The sequence below is a fragment of the Staurois parvus genome, unplaced genomic scaffold (genome assembly GCF_062004578.1).
Source record: "Staurois parvus isolate SC_StPar_1 unplaced genomic scaffold, SC_StPar_1.0 ptg000511l, whole genome shotgun sequence".
Taxonomy (NCBI): Eukaryota; Metazoa; Chordata; class Amphibia; order Anura; family Ranidae; genus Staurois; species Staurois parvus.
This window is the reverse complement of record NW_028318307.1, coordinates 1,054,199-1,081,782: the sequence shown is the minus strand read 5'-3', so window position 1 is coordinate 1,081,782 and position 27,584 is coordinate 1,054,199. Positions and strand designations below refer to the sequence as shown.

Genomic DNA, 27,584 nt, shown 5'->3' with positions numbered 1-27,584 from the left:
CAACAGACCAGGTCTGTTTTTCTTTAGTCCAAGACGTAAGACGCTTGGACTAAGACGCTTCTGGTGTTGTTTGTTGTTCAGGAGCGGCCTGACAAGAGTTATACAACATTTGAAGCCCATGTCCAGGATCCGTCTGTGTGTGGTGGCTCTTGATGCACTGACTCCAGCCTCAGTCCACTCTTTGTGAAAGTCCCCAACACTTTTGAATGGCCTTTTCCTGACAATCCTCTCCAGGCTGCGGTCATTCCTGCTGCTTGTGCACCTTTTTCTTCTACACTTTTCCCTTCCACGTAACTTTCTATTAATGTGCTTTGATACAGCACTTTGGGAACATCCAACTTCTTTTGCAATTACCTTTTGAGGTTTCCCTCCTTATAGAGGGTGTCAATGATGGTTTTCTGCACAACTGTCAGGTCAGCAGTCTTTCCCATGATTGTGACTCCTACTAAACCAGACTGAGAGACCATTTAAAGGCTCAGGAACCCTTTGCAGGTGTTATGGCTTAATTAGCTGATTAGAGTGGGACATTGAGTCTAGAATATTGCACCTTTTCACAATATTCTAATTTTCTGAGATTGTGGATTTGGGGTTTTCATGAGCTGTAAGCCATAATCATCACAATTATGACAAATCACAGTTTGAACTATCTTGCTTTGCATGTAATGAGTCTATCCCATATATTAGTTTCACCTTTTAAGTTGCATTACTGAAATAAATGAACTTTTGCACGATATTCTAATTTTTCGAGTTTCACCTGTATGTGCTGCATAACTTAAATAATCTGCATTTACAGTTTTCTCTTAGTTGTATGGCAAAGTCCCATAAACACCTGCTGAGACTGCCAGTGAAGTCCACCTAGAGCAGCTTTCTGTGATTGTGTGGCAATATTGCTGCACTACTTCTAACTTCAAAGCAACACTGCTGCACATACGCAAGCTGTGCCTGCTTGCACTACAGTGGGGGAAAAATGCAGCAGTGGCAATTATTGTCATTGTAGATTCACAAGCCTATAGCTTGTCAAACAGCACATTGTCCTGCCCACAGCTTTCTGGATTGACAGCACTGCTTCTGTTGCTGAAAGTCTCCTATTGTGCTCTGCATTGTCTAGGAGGAGGAACATGTGAGATAGAAAAGAATGACAATTTCACTCAGTTAGAAAGGGTAAAGGAAGTTTTTTTGTTTACTTCCTCTGCATCACATAGTAACTGCATTTTGTATTTGTTTAAACTATCATAGAGGAGACTTGATCTTTTTTACCCAATAACAATGTGATTTGGTAATGCAGAGACATATACACTACTGATTTATGTAAATGTGATTTTATTTATATTATATCTGCTTTCCTATCACATTAGTTACACAGTGTGTTATAGAGTTATATACAGTGCTCTAAGTATTAAGAACACAGCAACAGACTTTAGTTGGCCATAGATAGATTGATTCTTGGCTGGTCCCTGCTGAATCAGAAGAGATTCGATCCATCTATGGGCAGGCTGACTGTACAACCAGCCTGTCAAATTTTGTACATGTGATTACTGCTGGCAGCTATAGCCACTATCAGTAATCATTGTATTCTGCTGGCCAGGAAGGCTCCACAACAGCACTGCAGGAGGGATTCCCCATCAACACTGTGTTGAAGGGGGAATCAAAGAAATTTCCATTGAATCATCAATGGATTGCCTTAATTTACCACACCTCACCTCTTCCTCTGCATTAGAAGTTTGTGTGAGGAAAGGGGGGTGTGGGGTAAGGGGTGTGGGTGTTACTCAGCTATGCCAGCATAAAGCATAGGCATATTAAGGGAGGTATTTTTAGGCATTTCTAGACAAAAATCAGTAACAAATTATAGCATGCGGGGGTACAGGACTATAGAAATATAAAAAAGCGTGACTTCTATTGAGCTTTTATAAAGCAAGTTCATGACTGTATTATTTGGGAAACATCTGTTTTCCTTGCTGTATCAACAGTTTCTATCTTTTGCACAAGAATGACTGAAGATCCAACGATAACCAAAATAAAGATATCCAAAATAATGATAACCAAAATTGAAGTAAGACAATAGGTATCTGCAATCTATACTAGCCGAGTGACACACCTGGTGAACGCAGTTTGGTTTGGCTAGTGGACCGGGACAGTGGCAGGCTTTGCCGGAAACGGTTCATCCTGTTGAACCCCAGTGGTAATTCAGCTTCTGACATGGTTTCCAGGGATTCAGCAGAAGCAAAAGACAATTTAGCTGCTTGATCTGCAAGGCCAGGTTGGGAGCTCTGGGAGTGACGTGAGCTCCTAGTCTGAAAAAAAAAAAAAAATAATAATAAAACCCAACATAGTATAAGGAAATACAAGTAACCAAAGTTATGTGATTTTTGAGAGACATCTTACTGCCATTTTATCCTACTTTATTTAACCACTTCAGCATCGGAAGATTTTACCCCCTTCATGACCAGGCCTATTTTTGCTATAATGCACAGCGCTACTTTACCTGACATTTGCGTGGTCAAGCAATGCTGTACACAAATGAAATTGATGTCATTTTTTTCATACAAATAGAGCTTTCATTTGGTGGTAATTGATCACCACTGGGTTTTTTATGTTTTAAAAAGACTGAAATTCATTAAAAAAAAACCAATATTTTTTACTTTCTGCTATAAATTTAGGCCAAAATTAATTCTGCTGCGTGTCTTTGGTAAAAAAAAAATCCCAATAAGGGTATATTAATTGGTTTGCATGAAAGTTATAATGTCTACAAACTAAGTTATAATGTCTCTCTCCTGTCATCCGATCTGCCGATTGGCCGGGACCCACTGATTGAAATGTGCTGGAGCCAGAGACAGCACAGCCAGGTCGGTGCATGCGCGTGCCTCTTACCAATAAACAATCATGTATATATACAGAAGAGCACTGTAGCAGTAAAACTACAGTGCAGGGTCAGCAAACAGATGACCCTTCCTATAAGCTTTTTTTTTTTTAATTTGCAGCTTAAAACTGCTTGTAAATGTAATATTTTTACTATTTTGCCTGTCCCTAAATTAAACTACTCTGCTAGAGCTCTGACAAAATGAATAGTAATAATAATATTAATACTATCAGTGTTAAAAGAACCAAGGCTTTATTTAACTACAAAGAAAGGAAAACCACAATCAAGTACATATATATATCTAAACGAGTAATAAATTAACAGTGCCCTTGCTTGTTCTGACTTTCCTGTTACAGGATTAGAATGTTCTTGTCCTGTTTCCCAGTTGTGCTCTTGCTTTGGCACTGTATTATATCAAATGGAAAGTCGTGGACCATTAAAAACACATTATTTTAAATTTCTCTTCACTTTTTGTCCTGTTGACAATGGTCCCTAGGGAAAATATAGAAGGTGCACCTACTAGTGACAAGAAAAAAAAAACCTAACCAGTACCATACTATCCAAATCTACTAAAAGTCTGGTTTTAGATAAACGTTAAAGTCCAACAAAATCTATTTTTTACCCATGCCTCCCCACCCTCCTCTAATCCATCCTGTCAGGTGTTATGCTTTTCCTACTGGAAGTCAGTTCTACTAATCAGAGTCACCAACGCCAAGTTCCTCGCTTACATCATTATCGCCTGCGGGGACCATTAATCCCTTGATGGACAATCCCTTTCAATCCTCTCGATTCAACGTCAGTCCTCTTCTGAATCCTAAGAAGACCCCTCCTCTGGCCAGCCAATGGGAGTTGTCCATGTCACACAGACAGTAACGTGGAAGAAGCTACCTTCCAGGAACCGAACAGAGCGGAGAAATACCCAATGCTGGTTGAACATGTGATTGCGACTTTTGGTAAGTGAAAACTGGGATTTAGAGCGTTTATTTTTAATTGTATGTTCCTAAATTCACATTATGGTGTGATGTCTGTCAAACACTTTCTAATGTGCAACCCTTATTTTACAGCATTCAGCTTTGAGTAGACAGTAATTAACGGTCAACTTTCTTCCAATATTACTTCACAGTACCTCCCACATCATCACCCTAAGGTACTAGTGCCTTCCTGCTATGGTGATAGTACAGCCTTCTCAGCCACCTCTTGCCCCAGTTCACAGCACCTTCCCCTGCCACATACTGTACCTCATTTAGGTGCCAAAAATGCACACGCAAAACACATATTTGGAGGGGGCTCCCTGGAGGAACCAGTGAAGGAAAAGGATTTGGGAGTACTTGTAGATCACAGACTTAGCAACAGTATGCAATGTCAAGCAGCAGCTAACAAAGCTAGCAAAATACTCTCATGTATTAAAAAGGGCATATGTTTAAGGGATAAAATTCTACCCTTTTACAAAATACTGGTTTGGCCTCATCTTCAATATATACAGTAGTTCAGTTTTGGTCACCAATTCTCAGTAAAGACCTTGTTGGATTAAAAAGAGATCAGTGAAGGGCAAAAACAGTTAATACGTTGTATGGAGGACCTTAGCATGAGGATCAATTACAGTTATTCACATTAGAGAAGGGACACTTAAAGTGGACCTCTATGTCAAGTTCCCCTTTCTCCACCCCTCCCCTACAGGAATTGGGCAGTCTTTTTTCTTGTTAATTTACCTTTATTGGCAAACAGCGTGGACCTGCCCCTCAATGTACTTAATTTGCCTAGATGAATGACATGCATGGTGCTCGTTGGGCCTCTTGGGATATGCGCATCACAGTTTTTCACTGAGTGAGTAGGAGGGTGGGCCTAGCAGCGCATCATTGCGAGGCCCTGCTGGCTGAACCAAGAAAAGCCAGCGGGCCTCTCGATAACATCACAAGTAAGATGTCAGTGCAGGACCCAGCAGTGTCTGTTGACAGAAGGATGTTGGTGGGATAACGCTGGATCTGGTGGCTGAGGAGTATCGGAACTGTGCCTACAACACAGGTAAGCAAGGGCATAGAATAAAAAATGAAGGGACATAATTACAAATGTACAAATATACAAAGCGCCGTGGTAGTTCATTGAAAACAACAAGCCCACAGCCCCTACGGCTGCCAGGACTTGTAGGCACTCATTCACAGAACTGTGGGAGGAGCCCTGCACAACCGTGCAGTTTTCAAATCTGTCAGATAGTATGGGGAGACTTCTCTCCGTAGTATCTGTCAGAGGGAGGGGGGCGGCGGGAGCGGTTGCAGCTACGGGAACATGTTACATGTTCCACCCTGTAAACGGGTGGAACATGTAACGTTCCCAAAGGTGAACTTATCCTTTAATAAATAATGTAACTTTGTAACTGTGTGGTGCTTATAGCTCGCCTGCAGTACTGCCGATACTGCACCCTTTTCCAAAATTATACTTCTGTTTCTTTGTACCGCTAAGCAGCTTAGATATTGGACTTATAGGAATCTATGCATAGAAAATATGCAGAGCTATTTGTTCAGCAACACTGCATGTACATTCCTTTTGTGGGAATGAACCCACATTTACTCATTAGTACTAAGGAATATTTGTACAATGCATAAAGCTATTGGCTGTTTTGCAAATGAGGCAAAATCGAATAGGATTGGTATTTTATCTTCTGGCCAAAATGTTCTTAGGTTATTATTTTAAGATATTCTCTCTTCTGGTCCATTGTTCTTAGGCTACTGTTTTAGACTATTTTTGGTCAAATGTTATTAGTCCACTGTGTTAGGATATTTTCTTTTCTGGCAAATGTTAGGCTATTGTATTAGGCTATTTTTTTATAATGGTTGAATGAACTTAGGCTATTTTCTTTTAGGACTGAATATTCTTAGGCCCCTTTCACATGGGGTGGACTCCATTTAGATTAGCAGAGGATTTTTCCATTTATCCCCTGCTGATCAGAGTAGAGTTGGTGGGTGACAGGTCTGTGTTCGCTCAGCTTCTACAGAACGGACACGGACAGAGCCCGCACTGCTCTATGTCTATGAACCAGTGGCATTTCTCCATCCCGCCACAGCCTTTTCTCACCAAGAGTGTAACACAGGGCTCGACAAATCCCAGGCGCCAGGTCGCAATGGCGACTAGAAATTGTGCCCTGGCACCAGGGTTCACACACATTGCCTCCCATAGACTTCTATGGGAAGTCCTGCCCCATAGACGTCTACGGGAAGTCCTGCCCCAGAGATGTCTACGGGAAGTCCTGCCCCATAGACGTCTACGGGAAGTCCTGCCCCATAGACGTCTACGGGAAGTCCTGCCCCATAGACGTCTACAGGAAGTCCTGCCCCATAGATGTCTACAGGAAGTCCTGCCCCATAGACGTCTACAGGAAGTCCTGCTCCATAGACGTCTACAGGAAGTCCTGCTCCATAGACGTCTACAGGAAGTACAGAAGATATAATTGGCGCAAGAGAGATGGCGATGAGTATAGTGCTCACACAAAAAGTCTTTGACGATATATGAAAAGTTTAGTTCTTTGGGGTTATTTTTTTTAAAAAGAACAAAATGACACAGGGAATGGGGCATATATATATGTATATACGGGGTATAAGGCAGGTAGTACAGCTTGAGTAGTAGGAGGAGGAGGGGAACAGATGGTATACACATATGTGTGTATATATATATATATATATATATATATATATATATATATATATACACAAAGCTGCAATGTAGGCACCGTCGTGAGGCTTGCACTCTCTAGAGTAAACCGGATTCTGTAGTAGAGGAATAGACAAGAGAGAGGTGCGCCAGACTAAGTGCAGTAGGATAAAAACTGTTTATTGCACACAAGATATTAAAAACTCACAAGACGTGGGTATACATCAGGCATCAGGTATAAGAAGGAGGACGTCATCTGAGCTGCACATCACAGGTGGATGGCTGCAGTGCCAAGGTGTATCCAATGGCTGGCGCTCTAGGCGGGTCCCAACGGAAGGAGCGAGGATGGCAGGCGCAGTTACTGGGAGTCGCGGTGCAGGGAGGAACCGTGCTCAGTGCGGGCGCTGCTGGTCTCTCACATCAGCGTGGTTGATGGGGCCAGCTTGAGACGCATCCAAGATGGCCTTTGAGTGGAAGTGACGTCAAGACGTTGTTAGGAGTCGTCCAAAGGGGCGATGATGCGTTTCAAGGCAACCAGCCTTTTCATCAGACCTGATTGGCCACTAGAATGGGCCAATAAATAAGGAAATGGAGGGGGCGTGGGACGACTAAAGGGGCGGGCTAATGGATCAGATAGTACAAGCGGACTAGTAAACAATAATAAAACTTGTGAATGATAAACAGCTGCAACAAGAGAAATATGTAGAGTATGTAGAAAAGGGAAAGGGGGGAGGGCTGAAGAACGATGTCTGGGCGAGATAAATAGCTAGTTAGGTAGAATTAGTATGTATAGATAGCAATGTGTGGTCGGATTTTTGGGCACATATGTTAGGAATGGACTGGCCAGCAATGGTGGGACTCACCTGCCTTTTGATCTGCAGTACCAGGGCTGGCCAGCGGGTGCTCCCAGCAATCAGAGACTCAACCTTTCAGCCAGCTAACACCTGGAACTGATGATACTGGGGTATTTAAGGGATGGCCAGACTTGCAGACTCTGCCTTGGTGTTGTGTTTGTCCTGGGCCCTGTATCTGTCCTGCATCCTGTTTCTGTTCCTTTGCTGACCCTGATCTGAACTGCTGCTGACTTCTCCTGCTCTGATCCTGGCTTGTGACCCTGACCACCCCTCTGTCTGACCCTCTGTACCTCGCTGCTTGCTACCTGCTGAACCTGGCCTGTGACCCCGACCATTCTCTGCTTGCTCCCCCCGTACCTACCTGCCCAATTGATATTGACCCGGCCTGCCTGACGACGCTTGCTTGTATGTACTGTTATCTGTGGGTGGTTGGTTTGGTTTGTTTGCACTGTATTATGTTTAGTATTGCCCTGCGTTTATGTTTGTATGGTTAGTGTTAATAAATTATATTGTTTATCACATTTCTGAAGTCTGCGTTTCCCTGCATCAGTCACACATCTCTGGTCATACCTGGGAGCCCTGACAACATATATAAACACAACAGGGCAGGGGAAAGTGATGAGGGGGAAAGTAAATACCAAATAATTGATAATAAAAAATGATAAAAGATAATTGATAATAAAAAATAAAAATAAATAAATTAAATTAAAATAAAAATAATAATGTATTTACTTTCCCCCCTCATCACTTTCCCCTGCCCTGTTGTGTTTATATATGTGCCCAAGAATCCCCCCCCCCCTTCCCACACATTACACACATCCGCCCTTGCCATAATGACATCACCAACATCACCCTCCTCCCCACTCACTACTACCAATCTCACCATCCTTCCAGATATAGAATCATCCAAATACTCTATTCTAGAGGATCTATATGATCTTTTCCCCGCCTCCTACTTCCAACAATCCTTCACACTGCCTATACCCCTAGTTCAAAAATGCTCCCTCTCTATGAAAAAAATAGAAGATTCCATTCACCGCACCAACCAACAATGGTGGGATAGCTTCTTTCTAAAACGCTATTCCTTGGCCATGATCTCCCCCCGGGGCCTACGTATCCTCAATACTTGTTCCTTCAAGGACCCTGATCTCTGTTCTGAATGGGCCCAAATTGCAGAATTCTGCACACATAAATGGGTGAAACTCCTAATCACGTACAGAGACGAAAGGTTCCAGACATTTGAAAACACCATCTCACAACTCATTCATCAACTTCAGTCCCTTACACCTACACTCCCGTTGACCTGGCTAAAAACACTTAAACGCAATACCAAACATAGAGAGGACTCGTTCCTAGGTACAAAATTAGGCAAACTCAGGAGGGACCTGGATGACTACAACCTGGATCGAGTCTTCAATTGGAAGAAACCCAAAATCACTATCCCTTTCTCTCCCCCCTCCTCCCCTCCCCCCATTCCCAGCTTACTACATATATCCCTACTTCCCAAATATATACCGCCCCTGCTTAAGAATACCAAAATTCGCTATCATCCACCACCCCGGTCCCCTGGCACTATTAATAATAAACCCACCTCCGTAACCAGATGGCATACCAGGCCAGATCACCTGAAACCATTACACCCTAGGCGCAGCCCTTCCATCACAGTACCCACCAAACACCACTCATCTGTTTGGCTTTACACCCCCAATCTTAGCTCAAAACCTCCCCACGTACCTTGTCATCCCCCTCTCACTCATCACTCCAAACCCTACCCGATACGTCCACTACCTCGCACTCATCCCACTTTCCATTCCATACCCAAACACACCCCACACCACTCACACTATCAACCGCATCACCCACAAACCTACAACAAATGCCACCAACCACCCCCCCAAGCAGAGCACCAACCACGAGGTTCCTTTTTTAGATCAGACCCCCCGCTCCAGCCTAACCAAAAGAAAACACGACAAAGAGGCACGAGAGAGGGTCGACACAAACCCATACAAACCTGTCAAAATCAGGAAACTATAAAAGTTTATAACCTCTCATCCATCACACTGACAGATAATGAATTATCACTACTAAAAAGAGGCCTTAACTTTGCACCAACCACCACACCGAATCCCTTCACCTTATTTAAAGATCTCAACAAATTCACCCGCAACCTCACCCTTAAAAGACATTTCCAGCTACAGACCCTGAAGAATGCCAAATCCCCACCTTCACCCTCTGACACTACCACTGCTGCCATAGATCTTTCCATTGATCCTATGGCCCTTGACCTGTTGATGGAACTTTGGGATGACGGAGACCCAGATGACACCTTTCCTCTGTCCCAACATCTCCCAGACTCCCCCTGTATCAGACACACTAATCTCAAACCCCCATCCACATTCAATCCAACCCATAACAAGGGTCCTTATATAGAGACTTTCTTCCAAATGGTACTTTCTGACCTAAAAACCCTCTGTTCCAAAAATACCAAGTTTATATGTAACCTCCAACATTCTGAATTCCTAGCCCTCAAAACCCTAAGCAACAACCCAAATATTATCATCAAAACAGCTGACAAGGGTGGAGGGATAGTTATCCAAGACAAAATCGATTACTTTAATTAAGCCTATCGCCTTCTGTCTGACTCCAATACCTACCATAAACTAACCTCGGACCCCCTTCCAAAATATATTTTAGAATCGAATGACATTATCAAAACTGCCACTCAGGAAGGAATCCTTTCTAAACTTGAAGCCTCCTTCTTCCAGAAGGATATATTCAAAACTCCTTATTTTTACCACCTCCCAAAAATCCACAAAGACCTTGACCACCCGCCCGGCAGCCCTATAGTCGCAGCCATGGAGAGCATCGCCACCAGCTACTCGCTCTATATTGATAGCTTTCTCCAACCTCTAGCCCAGTCACTTCCCTCCTACATCCGGGATGGTGTACATTTATTGGAAATTCTTGAAGCTTACTCCTGGGAACCCTCTTACATCTGGGTTTCTCTTGACGTCAGCTCCCTATACACCTCTATCCCTCATGAAGTAGGACTAGAGGCTGTCCTACATTCCCTATCCTCGGACGCTTCCCTTCACCCCAGCCAAATCAACTTCATTCTCACTGCCACAAAATTCTGCCTTCAACATAACTATTTTCAATTTAATGACAATTTCTACCTACAAAAAAAGGCACAGCTATAGGCGCCAATTTCGCACCTAGCTATGCCAACCTTACCATGGGCCTCTGGGAAGACCGCTACATTTGGAGTAATAACCCCTTCGCTGCCCACCTAGTGTTCTACGGCCGGTACATAGACAACATTGTCATCATCTTGGACGGCCCCATCATTTCTCTCACACCCTTCATCCAACATTGCAACAATAATCCATTTAATGTCTCTTTTACCCACGTTATGGACCCCACTTCACTTAGTTTTCTCGATTTGGAACTTAGTCACTCCGACTCTAATATCATAGCCAAAAATTATACCAAACCAACCGCTGGCAACTCCTTCCTTCATTACACCAGTTGTCACCATCCCAGAAGGCTTAAAAATATACCAAAAGGACAGTTTTGCAGACTCCGTCGCAACTGTACCTTACTTAAGGACTATACAGCCCAAAGCATTGAGCTCAAACAAAAATTTGCAGATAAAGGATACCCCCCTGACCTAGTGGAACAAGCATATCTCACCTACCTATCAGACATGATTCCCCCATCAAAGCCACAACCATCCCACAATAACAATATCCGTTTCATCACACAGTTCCATTCGAAACACCAAAAAATGGAATCTATCATAAAGAAACACTGGCCTATTCTACACCAAGATCCACATCTCAAACTGGTTATGCCTTCTACCCCCACATTCGTGTATAGAAGAGCAACTAATATTAAGAACAAAATTGCACCTAGAAAAATTCCCCCACTCAGTTCCCTCCCCCCTTCCATCCACAACCAACGGGAAAACCTATCCCATCGTAGCCATTTACAATTGCTCCTCTACATATGTAATATATTGTTTGTCCTGCCCCTGCGGCCTTCTGTATGTGGGACGCACTATTAGAACACTACAAAAAAGATTTGGGGAGCACCGCAGGCTAGTTGATGACAGCATTACAAAACATAGTGTACCTCGCCACTTCTCAGAGTTTCATTCTAAATCTTCTACCCATCTGCAGGTAGGGGTCATTGAGGCCATACCAGATCACCTCTCCCTAGCCGAATGCTTCAAACTATTATGCCGACAGGAGACCTATTGGATTTTCACTTTAGATACCCTTGCACCTAGGGGCCTCAATGAAGAGACTGAGATACATACCATCATTTAATAACCCACCCCCCTACACCTGCCCTACCCTTCATCGTATACACTTACCCCCTACACTACCTTACCACCATTCCCCTTTCCCTCCCCCCCCCCTCCTTCCCCTTCCTCCCCCTTTTTTCTTTCCCCCCCCCCCCCCGATCACATAACACTATACATTTAGATATTGTAGTGCTGCAACCCATGATTTTGGGTCTTTTTATTACCATTAATAATAATTATCACTTATCAGCATTGTTCAACATATCAGGGTAATGGTCTCAGTTTAATATCTCGTGTGTAATTCAATACTTTTTGTTTAATCTTTTATCCTTTACATGCCTTGTTATGTATCCCATGGGCACATATATACACACGCACATTTTTTAACCCGTCCCACCACATATTAATACCCCCCTAATAGATACAGATATGTGGTCCATTAATTTTATATGTAATAATATTATATTTATTCATTATTATTTTAATTTTAATTTATTATTTATTTAGTTATTTATTTATTTATTTTATCCCTTTTCTATATACTCTATATATTTCTCTTGTTACAGCTGTTTATCATTCACAAGTTTTATTATTGTTTACTAGTCCGCTTATACTATCTGATCCATTAGCCCGCCCCTTTAGTCGTCCCACGCCCCCTCCATTTCCTTATTTATTGGCCCATTCTAGTGGCCAATCAGGTCTGATGAAAAGGCTAGTTGCCTTGAAACGCGTCACCGCCCCTTTGGACGACTCCTAACAACGTCTTGACGTCACTTCCACTCAAAGGCCATCTTGGATGCGTCTCAAGCTGGCCCCATCAACCACGCTGATGTGAGAGACCAGCAGCACCCGCACCGCGACTCCCGGTATCTGCGCCTGCCATCCTCGCTCCTTCCGTTGGGACCCGCCTAGAGCGCCAGCCATTGGATACACCTTGGCACTGCAGCCATCCGCCTGTGACGTGCAGTTCAGATGACGTCCTCCTTCTTATACCTGATGCCTGATGTATACCCACGTCTTGTGAGTTTTTAATATCTTGTGTGCAATAAACTGTTTTTATCCTACTGCACTTAGTCTGGCGCACCTCTCTCCTCTCTATTCCTCTACAGGAAGTCCTGCCCCATAGACTTCTACAGGAAGTCGCCTCCCATAGACTTCTATGGGAAGTCGCGCCCCATAAACGTCTACGGGCAGTCGCGCCCCATAGAAGTCTACGGGAAGTCCCACCCCATAGATTTCTATGGGAAGTCCCACCCCATAGACCAGCATGACATCACACTGCCTCCGTTCTTAAGTATGAGTCGTATGTCAGTTGGATGTTTGTAACTTGGGGACTGCCTGTATACCATTAAAATGTTGGCCTTTACTGTATTATACTTATCCCAAATCGCACATTTTCTGACTGCTTTCAACAGACAGCTACAGTAGTTAAAATGAAATACATTTAATGGCAAATAGAGATTCAATTAAAAAAAGTGAAGGAGTAGCAATACTTTTGGCCACAACTGAGAGGTAGACTTACATATTACTATAATTTGGAGTAGTCAAATGATGACAAATTAGAATGCATCTAAAGCCAAAACCTTTTTCTTAGTTTCAGATAAAGTAGTAAACTGTTAAAACAGTCATTTATTTTCTGGTTTGCTGCCCGTGTCTCTTTGGGGAGATATATCACCATCTGCCTGGCACTCTTGTTTGATAGAGATGTACAGTAGTTGTTTAAAACCAGAACTTGTCTCTGGTATCACCATGTGCTAGTCTCTCACTCCTTGTGCAGAGCGGCTGTGTGTGATAGGTCTCATGCAGGCATCACCAGCTGCTTGTTTCACACTGCTAACAAAATTGGCTGTACGCAGGCTTTGGCAGGCAAACAAGCTGCAGTTGTTTTCTTAACGTAAACCCTTAATTCAATATGAAAATATCTCATCTCTGACCAGAGCTCATGAAACAAAGATCATGTCTCAGTTGCACTTAAAACCCTGGATCACCTCCAATCCAACTCATTGCTCAAAAATCTCAAAACTTTTGTTTTAAAAAAAAAAAATGTTGCTTCCAAGTCCCTTTGGAGACAAAATCAACATATTTCAAGCAAATTTATCTCATATTCTATAGGGTATAATAACTTAAAAAAAGGGTTGGCACTTGAAAAGAATACTCCAGTTAATAACTAAAACACATTTCTCACTTGGTGAAAAATAAGGCAATTGAAGGGATCCAGTACTATGAAAACTAAGGTGGTTGCTCTTTCCTTTGCACAAGCAATCTAGCTTTGCCTGGTGTGTCATTGCTTATGCCATGTTACAGAAGCACTACTGGACTCTCTCCTATGAATGATCCTCAGGAGAAAGACCTGCAGATTCAATTGACTCCTGAACATGATAATACACAAAACATCTGTATGCACAAAATACTAAGAGCCTGGCTTCAAGATCCTTACAAGTTGGTATAGGACCCCCCAAGTTTTATACCATACAGTATATTTTCAACCATACCAGACTCCATGCTGGAGATGCAGCATGGCCAGGGGAGATATATTTCATATTTTCTGATCTTGTCTGTCTTTAGAGTCGTTCTGGTCAGAGGTAGATTGTATCTCCCAAAAATGTACTGACTTCTTACTGATACACAACCTGTCCTTTTTCTATTAACTAAAACAATCCCAAGGAAGTCTTATAAGAAATCCATACTTCCTCATTTGATGAATGCTGCCAGGTGCTACATTCCTTAAATCAGTTCCATAGTAGAACTTATCACATCAGAAAGAAGTACTCATGACAGATAACTACAAAATGTCTCGTAAGTGAACATGATTTTAATTTACAAATGAGAAAAATCAGCAGCAGTGAACATGATTTCATATGCAACTTCCACACCTAGTTTCCAATGTTCTGGAAAGGCAGCCTATGTACATTTTTATTATTTTCCAAATAACTGGGTTGCATCGCACCAATGAATATCCTAGGTGGTAACACACATATTCTATGTAATTTGTTGAGTTTACTTGAACAGATGTAACCCAGCCAGAATATACAGTAAACTAGATTATGTAAATTATATCCACTGTAGGAATCTCCAATATGAATAAAGAACGTTTAAAAGAAAAAACAAAAGCTCCCCAACAAAAGGATATTTCTGTGAAAGCACAGGTACCACACGTCCACCAGGAAAAATTGTCAGTGTGTGTGTGTGTGTGTGTGGGGTGACAGGAGAATTGCCTATTAAAATATAAATGTGGCAACACTGGAAAGCCAATTCTGAACAGAAAGGGTGCCAGATAGCTTAGAACAGGTAGTCCTATGTTCTCCATTGGGATGCCAGTTTACTACTATCACAAAGTGAAAAAAATGGATATCAGGCAATCCTTTTTTACTGGCTCCAAGGTGCATCATGTAGGGGGGGGGGTCTTCTCTCTGCCCCCTGCTCTTCTGCTCTTTCTCTCATATAACAGCAAATAGCAAGTATGTCTTGTTTTGGAAATATATCATCTTAATAGATATTCATAATGGAACTAATCACCCTCTGGTTTCTATGTTCTGACATTATCCTGCAGTCTTTCCATCTGTTTGACTAAAGTAGGGTTTATGACAAAATGCAGGAAAGTGATACACAAGCTGTCCTATTAAAAGACATTAACACTGACCCTCCAATGGTGTTAATATGGGAATGAAAACTGTTAATAGCACTGTAAATTAATTGAACAAATTTGTGATTAATAAAGGTGTTGTAGAAAGGAACTTAGATGTATTTTTTTCTAAATGCAGGATGAATTATTCTACAATCAATCATGAATAAAAGAAAATGTTTTTCTTATTCAACTTGTGTTAACCTTTAATGGTATACAAAATGATGTGTGGGGCTAATCGCAGCAAGCTACGTCAAATGCAGGGTTTGGCCATATGAGCAATTGTTAAAATAAGTGGGCAACAAATATGCAATATGCAACCTATGGACAATTGTGATAATATGCAAGCAATAAATGGCAATCCTATCAATAAGTTGCAATAATACAGTGACTGTAGGGCAACAAGAATGACAAGGTCCATACTCCGTTCTGCTGACTCTTCTCCATTGTGGAGATACTAGTTACAGTACAAATTCTGGGACATGTAGTTTCATAGTGAAACTTCGTGTAGAAGCCTGTGTAAACTAGCTATGGCAATATAAAACACCATGGATGGACATTCTCCACACATAGCTTGGCTCTTCTCGCTCTATACAGCTGAGAGAATGTAGAGCACATGTTGGAAGTTGTAGTCTTCCAGTGCAGGCTTGCTGGGTGGTACAACCACCTACATCACCTGTTGGCTGTACACTCTGCCTGGCCCTGCCTCCCCTTTGGGTTACCTTGTTCTGATCCTCCTGCATTCAGGTCACTTCTCTGGAGCTGAGTGACTCCCTCATCTTTCAGGTGCTTCCTGTTCCAACGACCTCTCTAAACTTTCTTGATAGAGTCACCACATGAATGAGAAAAACATGAATGGTACCACTTGGAAGCAGGGGCTGTGTGTATTCATAGACAAACACAGTGAAGCTTAGCTCCACCCCCTGCCTCCCTCCTCACTGGATTTGATTGACAGCAGCAGGAGGCGGGGGCTCCCGCTGCTGCCTCTGTGTCCTGTGAAGGGAGGAACAGAGACCAGAGTCACTGCAGACATGCACAGTGCTGGATTGAGATAGGATTCAGGTAAGTATATAAGGAGGTGAGGGGGCAATATAATTACGGAGCCATGCATTAAAAGAGTAGCCTGGAAATCAAAATGAAAAAGAAATCAACATACTCACTTAGATGGCTGCAACATTGATCCAATGCCGCAGCTGTCCCTACCAGCTCTACGCCAAGACCTGAATGATTAAAGACCACTAATCACTTAGTTCTCAGCTACAGAGAAATGACTGTCAGTCACCTGTCTGTGCTGTGCCTCTCCAGCGCTCACTGGAGGGCTGTACTGTGGAGGGGGTGAAAGCCTGAGCCAGCTGCCAGTCAGGCATCTGGACGGATCTCAACATTATTGTCGGGATTCCTGCAGAGTCTGGACTGCTCTGTGATGCTTTTTTCTGCTGTTGGCTTGTCCCGGGTTACAGGAGTAAAGAACTGAGAGAACTCTTGTGATCTACAAGAGAAGAATGGCCAAAAGAGCTTTCACCATACTTCTCTTTTAATGTAAAAAAATGTCCTACCTTTAGAACAACTTTATTCTCCCCAGTGTGGCAATAGACCGCAACAAAAAGACCTTGCACATGAGCTACAGTCAGGTCCATAAATATTGGGACATCTACACAATTCTAACAATTTTGGCCATACACCACCACAATGGATTTGAAATGAAACAAACAAGATGTGCTTTAACTGCAGACTGTCAGCTTTAATTTGAGGGTATTTACATCCAAATCAGGTGAATGGTGTAGGAATTACAACAGTTTGCATATGTGCCTCCCACTTGTTAAGGGACCAAAAGTAATGGGACAGTTGGCTTCTCAGCTGTTCCATGGCGAAAAATTTGAAAAGGATTTTTTTCCTGTGGGATCCTTTATGCTTTCAGCCCTCTGCGGCTCCTCCCCCAGGAGGTGGCGGCTTATCACATATACGTCTGCTGGTTGTAGCTGTCCATTGCATTCGTGTCCTGTCTGTTTCACAGCAGCAAGCTCCTGTTTAGTTTCTCATTGCTCTCCTGGATACCGACTCGGCTTTGGCAAGACTCCTTCCTGGCTTCTGACCCCGGCTCTGGCGACCATCCTTCCTGGCTTCTGATCCCGGCTCTGGTGACCATCCTTCCTGGCTTCTGACCCCAGCTCTGGCGACCATACTTCCTGGCTTCTGATCCCGGCTCTGGCGATCATCCTTCCTGGCTTCTGACCCCGGCTCTGGCGATCATCCTTCCTGGCTTCTGACCCTGGCTCTGGCGACCATCCTTCCTGGCTACTGTTCTACAAAGTCATCCGCTGTTGCTGTTGGACTTGCATAGACTCTGTCCTGTTTTTGTATAATAAACCTACCTTTTAATTGCACCTCCTTGTGTGTCTGGCTCCTTGCTCCCTGACAGGAAGGGAGTCAACCTGAACATGGGATTGCATAAGGACATCACTGAATTTTCTGGACAGGTGCATTTGTGAGTTGAGGACAATGTTGCCAAAATAGTAAGAGGGATTAAAAAAGGAGGGGGGTGAAGTTCCTCTTTAAGATAAAGGATGTGTTCAAGAACAGCCTATTAAGGGTAAAACATCAAACTATTTACTGGTATAATAGAAATTCAAAACTGTTCTCATCTCGTTTTAAATGTCATTTTGTGTTTACGGAAGATAGGAAGTCAGATAAATTTGACACATAGGCAAACAGATTCACAGGAAAAGATTCAAATTGCGGAGGGAGAGAGGGCTGCAGTGAAAGTGCGTGAAGGCCTACTTTAAAATTTACAAACAATGTAGCCCAATCCTACAGTAACATTTGAATGTTTAACATATGACAACAGACAACTTTGCCTTACAGTTTTGTGGTTTTGAAATGCTGATGTAATAGCATGCAAGATATTATGCCAGCAGCCTAAATGCCTAAAGCACAACAGCTTACAGGTGATCTAACTGGCAAACATCCGTTTTTATATTAGATACTATAATCACTGCTTGAATGTTGGCATGGGGGATGCTTGTAGGAAAATGGTCTTCCCCCTTAATCCTGGACCCACAGTACCTATATAAGAAGTGTCTGTATGAACAGAGACGCATATTGTAGTATGTAAAAGCTTCTCTAATGTCAAAATTAACCCCGCTATCCAGACATATTGTGCATATTTGTCAATGCTGCTTAAAAATCAGATGGTTCCTAAATGAGGACCAATGTTTATTGTCTCCTGAGAAATCCCAATTAGTTCATTTCTTGACTGACTCCACCTAAGCAAAAAGGCTAGTCCACCCAAAAGGGCTGGGTAAGTCTCATATGTCTTCAGTACTCAACAATAAGAACTCGTTCTTGACTCCATTTCTGTCCACCTGGAAGAATTGGGTGTTTTCATCTACTTTTGTTGGTTCTAGCACCTCCTGCTGCATTCTGTACAATGGCTTGTATTGACTTGGATACCCTTTTCCTTCTCCTGCTTCCCCAGTCTATCTCTCCCATAATCCCTGCACACTTTTTTTTTTTTTTAGTTCCTTTGCATGCTTACTTTTTACAATTTTTACGAATCTAATTAACTGTGTAGTTAGACAGCATACAGAATGTTGACACATGGAGCACAAATACACAGAAAATTAAGACAGGAAACATATATTGTGTTCATTCTTGTAAATAATATTGTTACTGAAAAGTTAGTTGTGTGGCTCCCATATTTTTAGACTTTGTATGCCCTAAATTGGACCTTTTCCCTTTTTTAAACTGAAAATATCAGCTGTAGCTCTGCATGCTGATATGAAATCATCTTCCATTCATTAGTTAAATAAACATTGTTTTATCACATCCTGGGTAAATAAGACACTGGTGATATAACCAGGGTCTCAGAGATGCATCCTGGGAAGTTCCTCTCGTATGTTCCAAGAGGCAGAACTAACATCTTATGAAGAAAAAGGAGATGGATTTTTCCGCCCCTAGTGAAAATGGCCATTGTGAGAAGGATGGGCAGGAAAAAGGTATGCAATGAATAAAACACTTGAAATTATCTGCAAGGATCTTTTTTCTAGATGTCAATACTAAACATTTCTAAAAGGTACCTTTTGTTTATATTTTTATAAGGGTAAAGTTCCTCTTTAAAAAACACTGTCGTACGTTCTATGGCTCCTCCTTTTGTAACCATTTACAGAATGTAACAAAAATAATGAAAAAGAATTATCTTAGAGATGTCCAGAACTTTCTCACCAACTATTATCTCAATTCCACATCATCCCCAAGGAGAAACTAGATAAACCCAATTTATCAAGATGGGAACGCTACTGCTTGCTAAGCATGGTTCGGTATTCCATTGACCATAATGTGGTAATCTTAAAGCTGTCATTTATTTTTATCATTGTACAGGATTAAAAGAGTGCCAACAGTTCACGCAGAGCTTTACAAGATGAGGGCAGACCGTACAGTTACAATACAATTCAATACAGGAGAAATCAGAGGGCCCAGCTTGTTGAAGCTTGCAATCTTAAAAGGAAGGGTCAAGTGATACAAAGGGTAATAACTGTGGGGGATGAGCTGATGGAGAAAATGAAAGTACAGTCGTTAGGTGGCGGTAGAATAGGCTTCTCTGAAAAGATGGGATATTAGGGATCACCTAAAAGTGGCCAGAGTAGTAGACAGATAGATTGGGGTGGGTTGTTCCATAGGATGGGAGAGACTTGGAAAAAGTCCTGGAGGAATGGGAGGAAGTGACAAGGGAGCTATACAGCAGGTGGTCTTGGGAGGAATGAAGAGAATGATTTGGTTCGTATTTGAGACTAGGTTAGTGATGTAGCTGGGGGCCGAGTTGTGGATGGCTTTGAAAGTTTTTGTTAGTAGATTGAATTTAATTTGTTGGGTAAGTGGCAGCCAATAGAGAGATTGGCAGAAAGGGGTAGCAGCCACTGAATGGTTGGTAAGGTAAAAGAGTCTGGCAGCAGCATTCATAATGAACTGAAGGGCGGATAGCCTATGTAAAGGTAATCCAATGAGGAGGGAGTTGCAGTAGACGAGAGATGACCAGAGAGTGAATTAGAAGCTTTGTGGTGTCATTGGTTAAGAAGAGATGAATTTTGGAGATGTTGCAGAGGTTGACAGGGCAAGCTTTGAACAGTGATTGGATATGGAGCTGAAAGGAGAGTTCAGAGCCCAGGATTACAGCTTGCACCATTGGCATGTGGGGATGGATTGATAGTTGTGTCATTGATCTTGAGGCTGAAGTCAGAAGAAGGGGCACATGGAGGGAGAAAATATTATGAGCTCGGTTTAGCCACTATAAACGTGGAAGCTGCATTCAGCCCAGCTTTGGTGAGGTGGGCGCATTTTAGTAGAGGACCGTGTTTTGGCACTGCTCTAGTATCTACCAAAAAAACGACAGTTTATCTAGAGATGGACGTGTTTTATGAACTGACACTGTCAGATGTTGGGCGAGCTTTTATACACCAGGAGGGCTTCCCGGTAATGCAGACCTCAATGGAAGGACTGAGAGAAATGACAGCTACCATTTACCAAGTCACAGTGACATTATTCTGCCTCTAAATTTCCCATTACCAAACAACAAAAATGTTATATTATCTCTTCTGTATTATCTCTATATCATCTTTTATTTATGTGCACTTCCCCTGGAGTAGAGGTGCAAGATACAGAATACACTACCTGCAGTTGTCTGCCTGGGATTTGTAGTTTTTCAGCAGCTAAAGTCCATGTTGCCAAACACCAGTCTACATCCTGACATTTAATGATGGCAACGTTCACTACACTGTGATAATCAATATGCAAGCACTGAACATACTGCAAAGCAAGCATAAGGATTATTTCTCCAAGCTGCTTTCTAAAATAAGAAAAGCGGATTAATGAAAAATGTGGCAATTAGACAACAACATCAAATAGGAACATCAAGCTACAAGTCCAGCTCTTAAATTTTATGGCTTCTTTTCATTTGAGCAGTGGTGACATTTCAAGATGAAGTCTGGGGTGTCACTGAGAACCAGTGTGCTTCAAATTACATTGCATAGGTTAATATAGTCTCTATGACTTGTGCGGTTGAATTATTTTGCTAGTGTTTTCTCATTAGCGAAATAACCCCAGTGACAAAGGAAATAATCAAATATATTGCCATTGTGATGCCAAATCAGCAAATAAACAGCAAAATGCTTTGTGTACTAACTAATGCATACAAATATTTCAATATGACAGGCATTATTTAGGTCCTCAGGAAGTTAGGGCCTGAAAGAAGAACTGACAGTAGTTTACAACAACCAATCAATTTCTTTTTATTCTTCTAGTATATATATTTAAAATGACTAGTCTTTCAAAGACATTCGCTGGCCCTGTACCCCCCAAAAATAGCGACTGGCCGAAAGTAAAGTAGGTACTGGGTAATGTGTCAGGACCATAAGGATGTCCCATGGTTTGATGGAAATGAAAATTATCAACATACAGAGAGGGGACTGAATTCAAAGACACCCCGAAAATCAAAGTGAAAAAATTATGCAGCAGGCTAGTCCATTTTGCTGAAATTTCACTGCAGCAACTCAAAATGTACTCAGTAGTTTGTATGGCCCCCACGTGCTTGTATGCATGCCTGACAACATTGGGGTATGTTCCTCATGAGACGATGGATGGTATCCTGGGGTATTTCCTCCCAGATCTGAACCAGGGCATCACTGAGCTCCTGGAGAGTCTGAGGTGCAACCTGGCAGTGTCGGATGGACCAAAACATGATATCCCAGAGGTGTTCTATTGGATTTAGGTCAGGTGAGCGTGGAGGCCATTCAATGGTATAAATTCCTTCATCTTCCAGGATCCTCTCACCACATGAGGCCGGGTATTGTCGTGCACCAGGAGAAACCCAGGACCCACTGCACCAGCATAGGGTCTGACAATGGGTCCAAGGATTTCATCCCGATACCTAATGGCAGTCAGGGTGCCATTATCTAGCCTTTAGAGGTCTGTGCGTCCCTCCATAGATATGCCTCCTCAGACCATCACTGACCCCCCACCAAAACGGTCATGTTGAACGATGTTACAGGCAGCATAACCTTCTCCACAGCTTCTCCAGACCCTTTCCCATCTGTCATATGTGCTCATGGTGAACCTGTTCCTGATTGTTTGGTCAGAGACATTCACACCAGTGGCCTGCTGGAGGTCATTTTGTAGAGCTCTGGCAGTGCTCATCCTGTTCCTCCTTGCACAAAGAAGCATATACCAGTCCTGCAGATGGGTTAAGGACCTTCTACGGCCCTGTCCAGCTCTCCTAGAGTAACTGCCTGTCTCCTGGAATCTCCTCCATGTTCTTGAGACTGTGCTGGGAGACACAGCAAACGTTCTGGCGATGGCATGTATTGATGAGCCATCCTGGAGGAGTTGGACTGCCTGTGCAAAATCTGTAGGTTCCAGGCATCGCCTCATGCTACCAGTAGTGACACTGACCCCAACCAAATGCAAAATTAGAGAAAAACAGTCAGAAAAGATGAGTAGGGAAGAAAATGTCAGCGGCCTCCATCTGAAAAACCAATCCTGTTCTGGGGGTCATCTCATTGTTGTCCGTCTAGTGCACCCCCTCTGCTACCTAACTGACCAGATAAATATCCCAGGAGTTTAACTGACTTAATGCTATACTCTGATTAAAAAGTGTTCCTTTAATTTTTTTGAGCAGTGTATTTTCAATTTGCAATTTTTTTTTTGTACTACAGCATCAAGACCAGTCATAAGAATACAGTACGAACAGACCCTCTCAATTAGCAGTCACTTTAAAACATTCAGAGATTTTGATATCTACAAAACAGAAGAATCTGTTAGAAGAATAAAAAGTTTGCTGAAAAATTTACATAGTTGGGCTGGAGGTGATATTTTTCTCTCAGCTAACTTCAGATACCCTTAAAAAGGTATATATATATACACACACACAGTAAGATTTTCCAGATCTCCAGATCCTGTCATGGAATACTAATAGACAATGAAACCAAGTAAATATTAAAAGACAACTGGTGTATCCTGCCCATGAGGTTCCCCACTCCAGGATCTAGGATATATTGAGAGAAGTGAGATTACAGCATATGTAAATCTTAACAAATGCACTTTTTCTTTTTGCTCTCTTTTAGTCTGAATATATTCTCCAGTGCTTTCCAGCACCCAGAGAGTCACATGTGCCATGTACAGCCATTGATATTTATGGTAGGCTGTTCTGAGGACATGTGGCTCCTCCAGAAAACACTGTCATCTGAAGAGTGTTGTTGCTGAATGAATGCCACACATGTGATCCTGATAGCAGGTCCAATGCACCAGTGCCTGTATTACTGTTTACAACCTGATAGCTGTGAAGAAATATCAGGGAGATGCACATACATCAAATCACTGAGCTCCTAAGATTGCCCACAAGTGTTTACCTAATTGTAAGTAAGAACATTTTGTTTATTCATTAAAAGTCTACAGTTTTAACACCTTTGCACCCTCCATATTCTTCTTTTACCAGTGAGGATCCCCCTTGATCTGCTATAGGAACTGTAGGAATCCCTAATGCACATAACTGGATTATCGATACAGACTATATGGACTATAGGTTTGGGGTTTTTTTGTAATTTTTTTTTAATTACATATATACAAAAATACAAATGCAGAACATATGCACCACTCAAATACTAGGGTGTACTAGAATAACACATAGAAAACGAAGCAGTACAGGAATGATCAGCCATGCAGGACCCAAGGAACCCCTCACTGTGTCCTAACAGAAAGCCTGTCCTCCTACCCCTCCCCCCCTTTTACCCCAGCTTGGCAGTCAGACAAGAGGTCAGGTAATTGCCAAAGATAGACATTGTAGCATTTTCAAGGCATGCAACAGGGCAAACAACCAATTTTTGATTTCTCTCTCTGCATATATAATCACTAAAAGGAAGACCAAGGAGCCTTAACATGCCTCCCTCATAATAGAAGAACCTCCAGATGCCGTAAAAGTCTAATCATTCCATACCAGCTTTAAAGAATATTAATTCAACCCCAAAAGGAACCCACCCACAAGAGGTTCTACAATGGTCCCCAATAGAGAACCATTATAACATCTCAAGCTGCAGTGGTGGGAGATGACACAAACACCTTCCACATTTTATCAAGTTTTTTGGGGTAACCATCTGAGTTTGTGTTAATTTTTGCATGGACTTACATACGTTATTAGTAGCTTTCATATAAAGAGTATGTGGTAAGGTAGAGTTCGTACCCCACTACAAAGCAAATTTTAAGCTTTCATAAGAGCCAAGAAGGGCGGCTTCCAGCACTATAGCAGAGCCTCCATCATTGCTCACCAGCCATCTGTGGGCAAATGCCATTTGACCAGCCAAATATTGTAGTATTTTTGGCAATCCCCAAGGGTCCACATACTAACACGAAGGTTGGAATGTGACCATAAGAAAGCAATGCAAATGCTATGGATCTTCTTAAAATAGGTTTTAGGCACACAAAGCAGAGAATGGCGTAGGAAGTATAAAAGTAGAAGTAATAATTTCATCTATGGACTATGGGGTTTTCCAGGTTATAATGGGCATATGTTTAGTGCTCTACTTTTATTAGTGATCATTTTTATCCAGAAATAATGGAGTCCTGTATGGCATAGTGTATACACTATGAGAGCGCTCAATTATTTTTGGATAAAAACTATCAATAATATAAGTAGAACACTAAACATTCTCAAAAGAAGGGCTGTGCACATTCAAATGAAGTAAAAGGTGTTTCAATGTAAACAGCGACGCAAACATCCGAATAGAAAAGGTGTCTAGATGAAGGAGAGTGGAGGGGAGGATTCCCATCATAACCAGGAACCACAATTAGAAAACGAGATCTGTAAGATCTAGGACTATCAACTCAGGATAAGTAGCAACAAAAGCCAAGGAACAGTATGAAGTGAAATAAGTTCCAATAAAATCCGAATACAGATAAATCTCACAATCCCAAAATTGGATAGTGTTTGTTATACTGAAGAGCAGAGATGATACTTAATATAACAGGAAACTAGAAATTACACACTGAATCTCAGTGAGAACCTATGAAGCATTCCACAATGTGGAAGCTCGGAGCACTAGTGTAGACTTTACAGTCGATGTTGTAACAGAGATCCAAATCTTCGAGAGGCTTAATAATCAGGAAGGGGAGTATCAGCCATGGAGGTTGAAAAAGTAATCCTAAAATCAAATATACTCTATGGTAAAAAACAAAAACAGTACTATACCCCAAAACAGGCTCCAGGAAGAATTGGATTATAAAAATCCTAGGGTGAGCAGACCCCAAATAATTCAGGACTAAGTACATTGACGTACCGAAATCCAAAATTTAAATTAAAATTCAAAGATAAGAGTAAGAGCTGCAGGTTAACAAAACATTTAAAATGAAAAGTAGCTAACAAAAGAATTAAGGAAAAAAATATCAACCCACTGAAAAAAGTGGAGATATGGTTTTAAACAGAAGGTTCACATGTCTGGTCCACATGGGAAAAGGATTTTGACTGCCTATTAGGCATTTTTGTTGTACCAGCTGTAGGCTGAGATCCTTCTACGACATTAACAGATCTCCTATTGTAAAGCGGTACCACGGACGAGGATCATTTGGTGTGAGATGCCACTGAAGAGGATCCTTCCCTGAAAGGACAAGTCAATAAGAGTTGTTTGAACCTATCATCTATGTCCCAAACATGCAGTCACATACGGAGAGACATACCTGCCCTGCGAGAAACTAACCTGGATGCTTTTAAGAAGCTAGCACAGCTAAAGTGAAGAGCTTCATGCACATACACAGCAAGCTATAAAACTCAAGGATTGTAAATTACAGAAATCTCAGTTAAATTATGTGGCCCATTCAGACTTGGTTTCAAAAATTATAGTCGCTGCCGGAACAGGGTGGAAAGTCATACCTGTTAGCTCAAACTATGACTTCAAAAGGTTAGTTCCTCTTTCTCATCTTTATTTTGCCATAAATCCCACATACTTTCCCCATCATCCCCAGTACGTTGCAAAGCACTGTTCAGATTTTATACAGCTGCTCCATTCCCACTGTATACCTCTGTGTATTTCATGGTATGTCAAGCTCTAGATGGTCAGCCTGCCTATGGCCTGGCTAAATGGCAGGGTGACCTGAATATTAGAAGTGCGACTCTAGTAGCCACTCCTAGCTTGTTCGAACTTTGCCAAAGCGCAGTATGCTGTTTCTCGTTCAGCTGCTAGAGGGGGAGAGAGAGGTACACTGCAAAACACACAGCACTTAGGTAAAGTCTGATTGAGCCAGGAGAAGCTGCTGGGGTGCACTTCTAACTATAAGCCTGTCCTGCCATTTAGCAAGCATAGGGGGGAGGGGGAGCAGAACCAACTAGAGCCTTTTGCAGGCAGGTCATGCAGGACAGAGGTATGCAATAGGAAAGGGGCAGCATTTTAAAATCTGAACAGTTCTTTGTAATGCTCTGGGGGTCATGGAAAGGACTTTTTAACAGAAAGATGAACTAACTCTTTAAGCAAGGATTCTAAAGTAGCGTCAGCGAAATCCTTCAATGTAAAGACATTATTCACCAAGGGTAGAAGATGTACATTAATGCGGTATTAAACCAAAACCAAAAATGTAATATATTGCAACTTACCAATCCTTAGATGCAGTGGCTGCATCAGCTTTCTTTTTTTAGGCTTCTTTCCATTTGTTTTCACCTGGTGATCTGGCCAGTAACACACCTCCTGTATCAGAGTGCCAACCACTCTGGAGGAATGAGCACAGGGGGCACCTCTGGACAGCAGTATTATCAATCTGGGGGATAGAGAGTCTCATTCAGCTCCTCAATGTCTGGAAGAGACCAGGGGTGCATCCACACATGGTTTTTTAAAAACGGTGCCATGGAACAGCAGTGGGGGAGATCTTTCAGGAGCATTGTTTTTCCACTTTAAACAGGGGTAGCAGTCTCAGATAGTGAAACCAGAGAATAAAGGACAAATCCACATAAATAGGGGTCCTGGGATTTTGATAACAGATGCCGTTTCCCACGGAGGGGACTGTTAACTTTTCCATATAGTAGGGTCAGATTGTGCTCTAAATGTCTTTAAAAGACATACAATGTACCTGTAGGTCGATGCAGTGAACAACAAGACCCAAATAGACACAAGGCCTTGCATACTCCCAGACAAGAGTGGACTGAACTGGAGTGAGGGATAGGTGGCAATGTATCAGACCGGAGAATCTATGCGGTATTTCTAAATAGAAACAACAGCAGTATAGGTCTTTTCCTCCAGAAGGGCAAGAAAGAGGGTGAGGATCACGCACATGCAG

The 27,584-nt window shown here is 42.1% G+C and overlaps 1 protein-coding gene across 15 annotated transcripts in view; it reads right to left on the bottom strand.

Annotated features, from left to right (window-relative positions):
* SRCIN1 (SRC kinase signaling inhibitor 1) overlaps positions 1-27,584 on the bottom strand; it is a 712,759-nt gene that overhangs the window by 205,790 nt on the left and 479,385 nt on the right. For all 15 annotated transcript variants that reach the window (XM_089690024.1, XM_089690017.1, XM_089690015.1 and 12 more), the window contains one exon: positions 2,096-2,291. In XM_089690024.1, the coding sequence (XP_089546150.1) occupies positions 2,096-2,291 (196 nt within the window). The remainder of the gene's footprint in view (positions 1-2,095; positions 2,292-27,584) is intronic.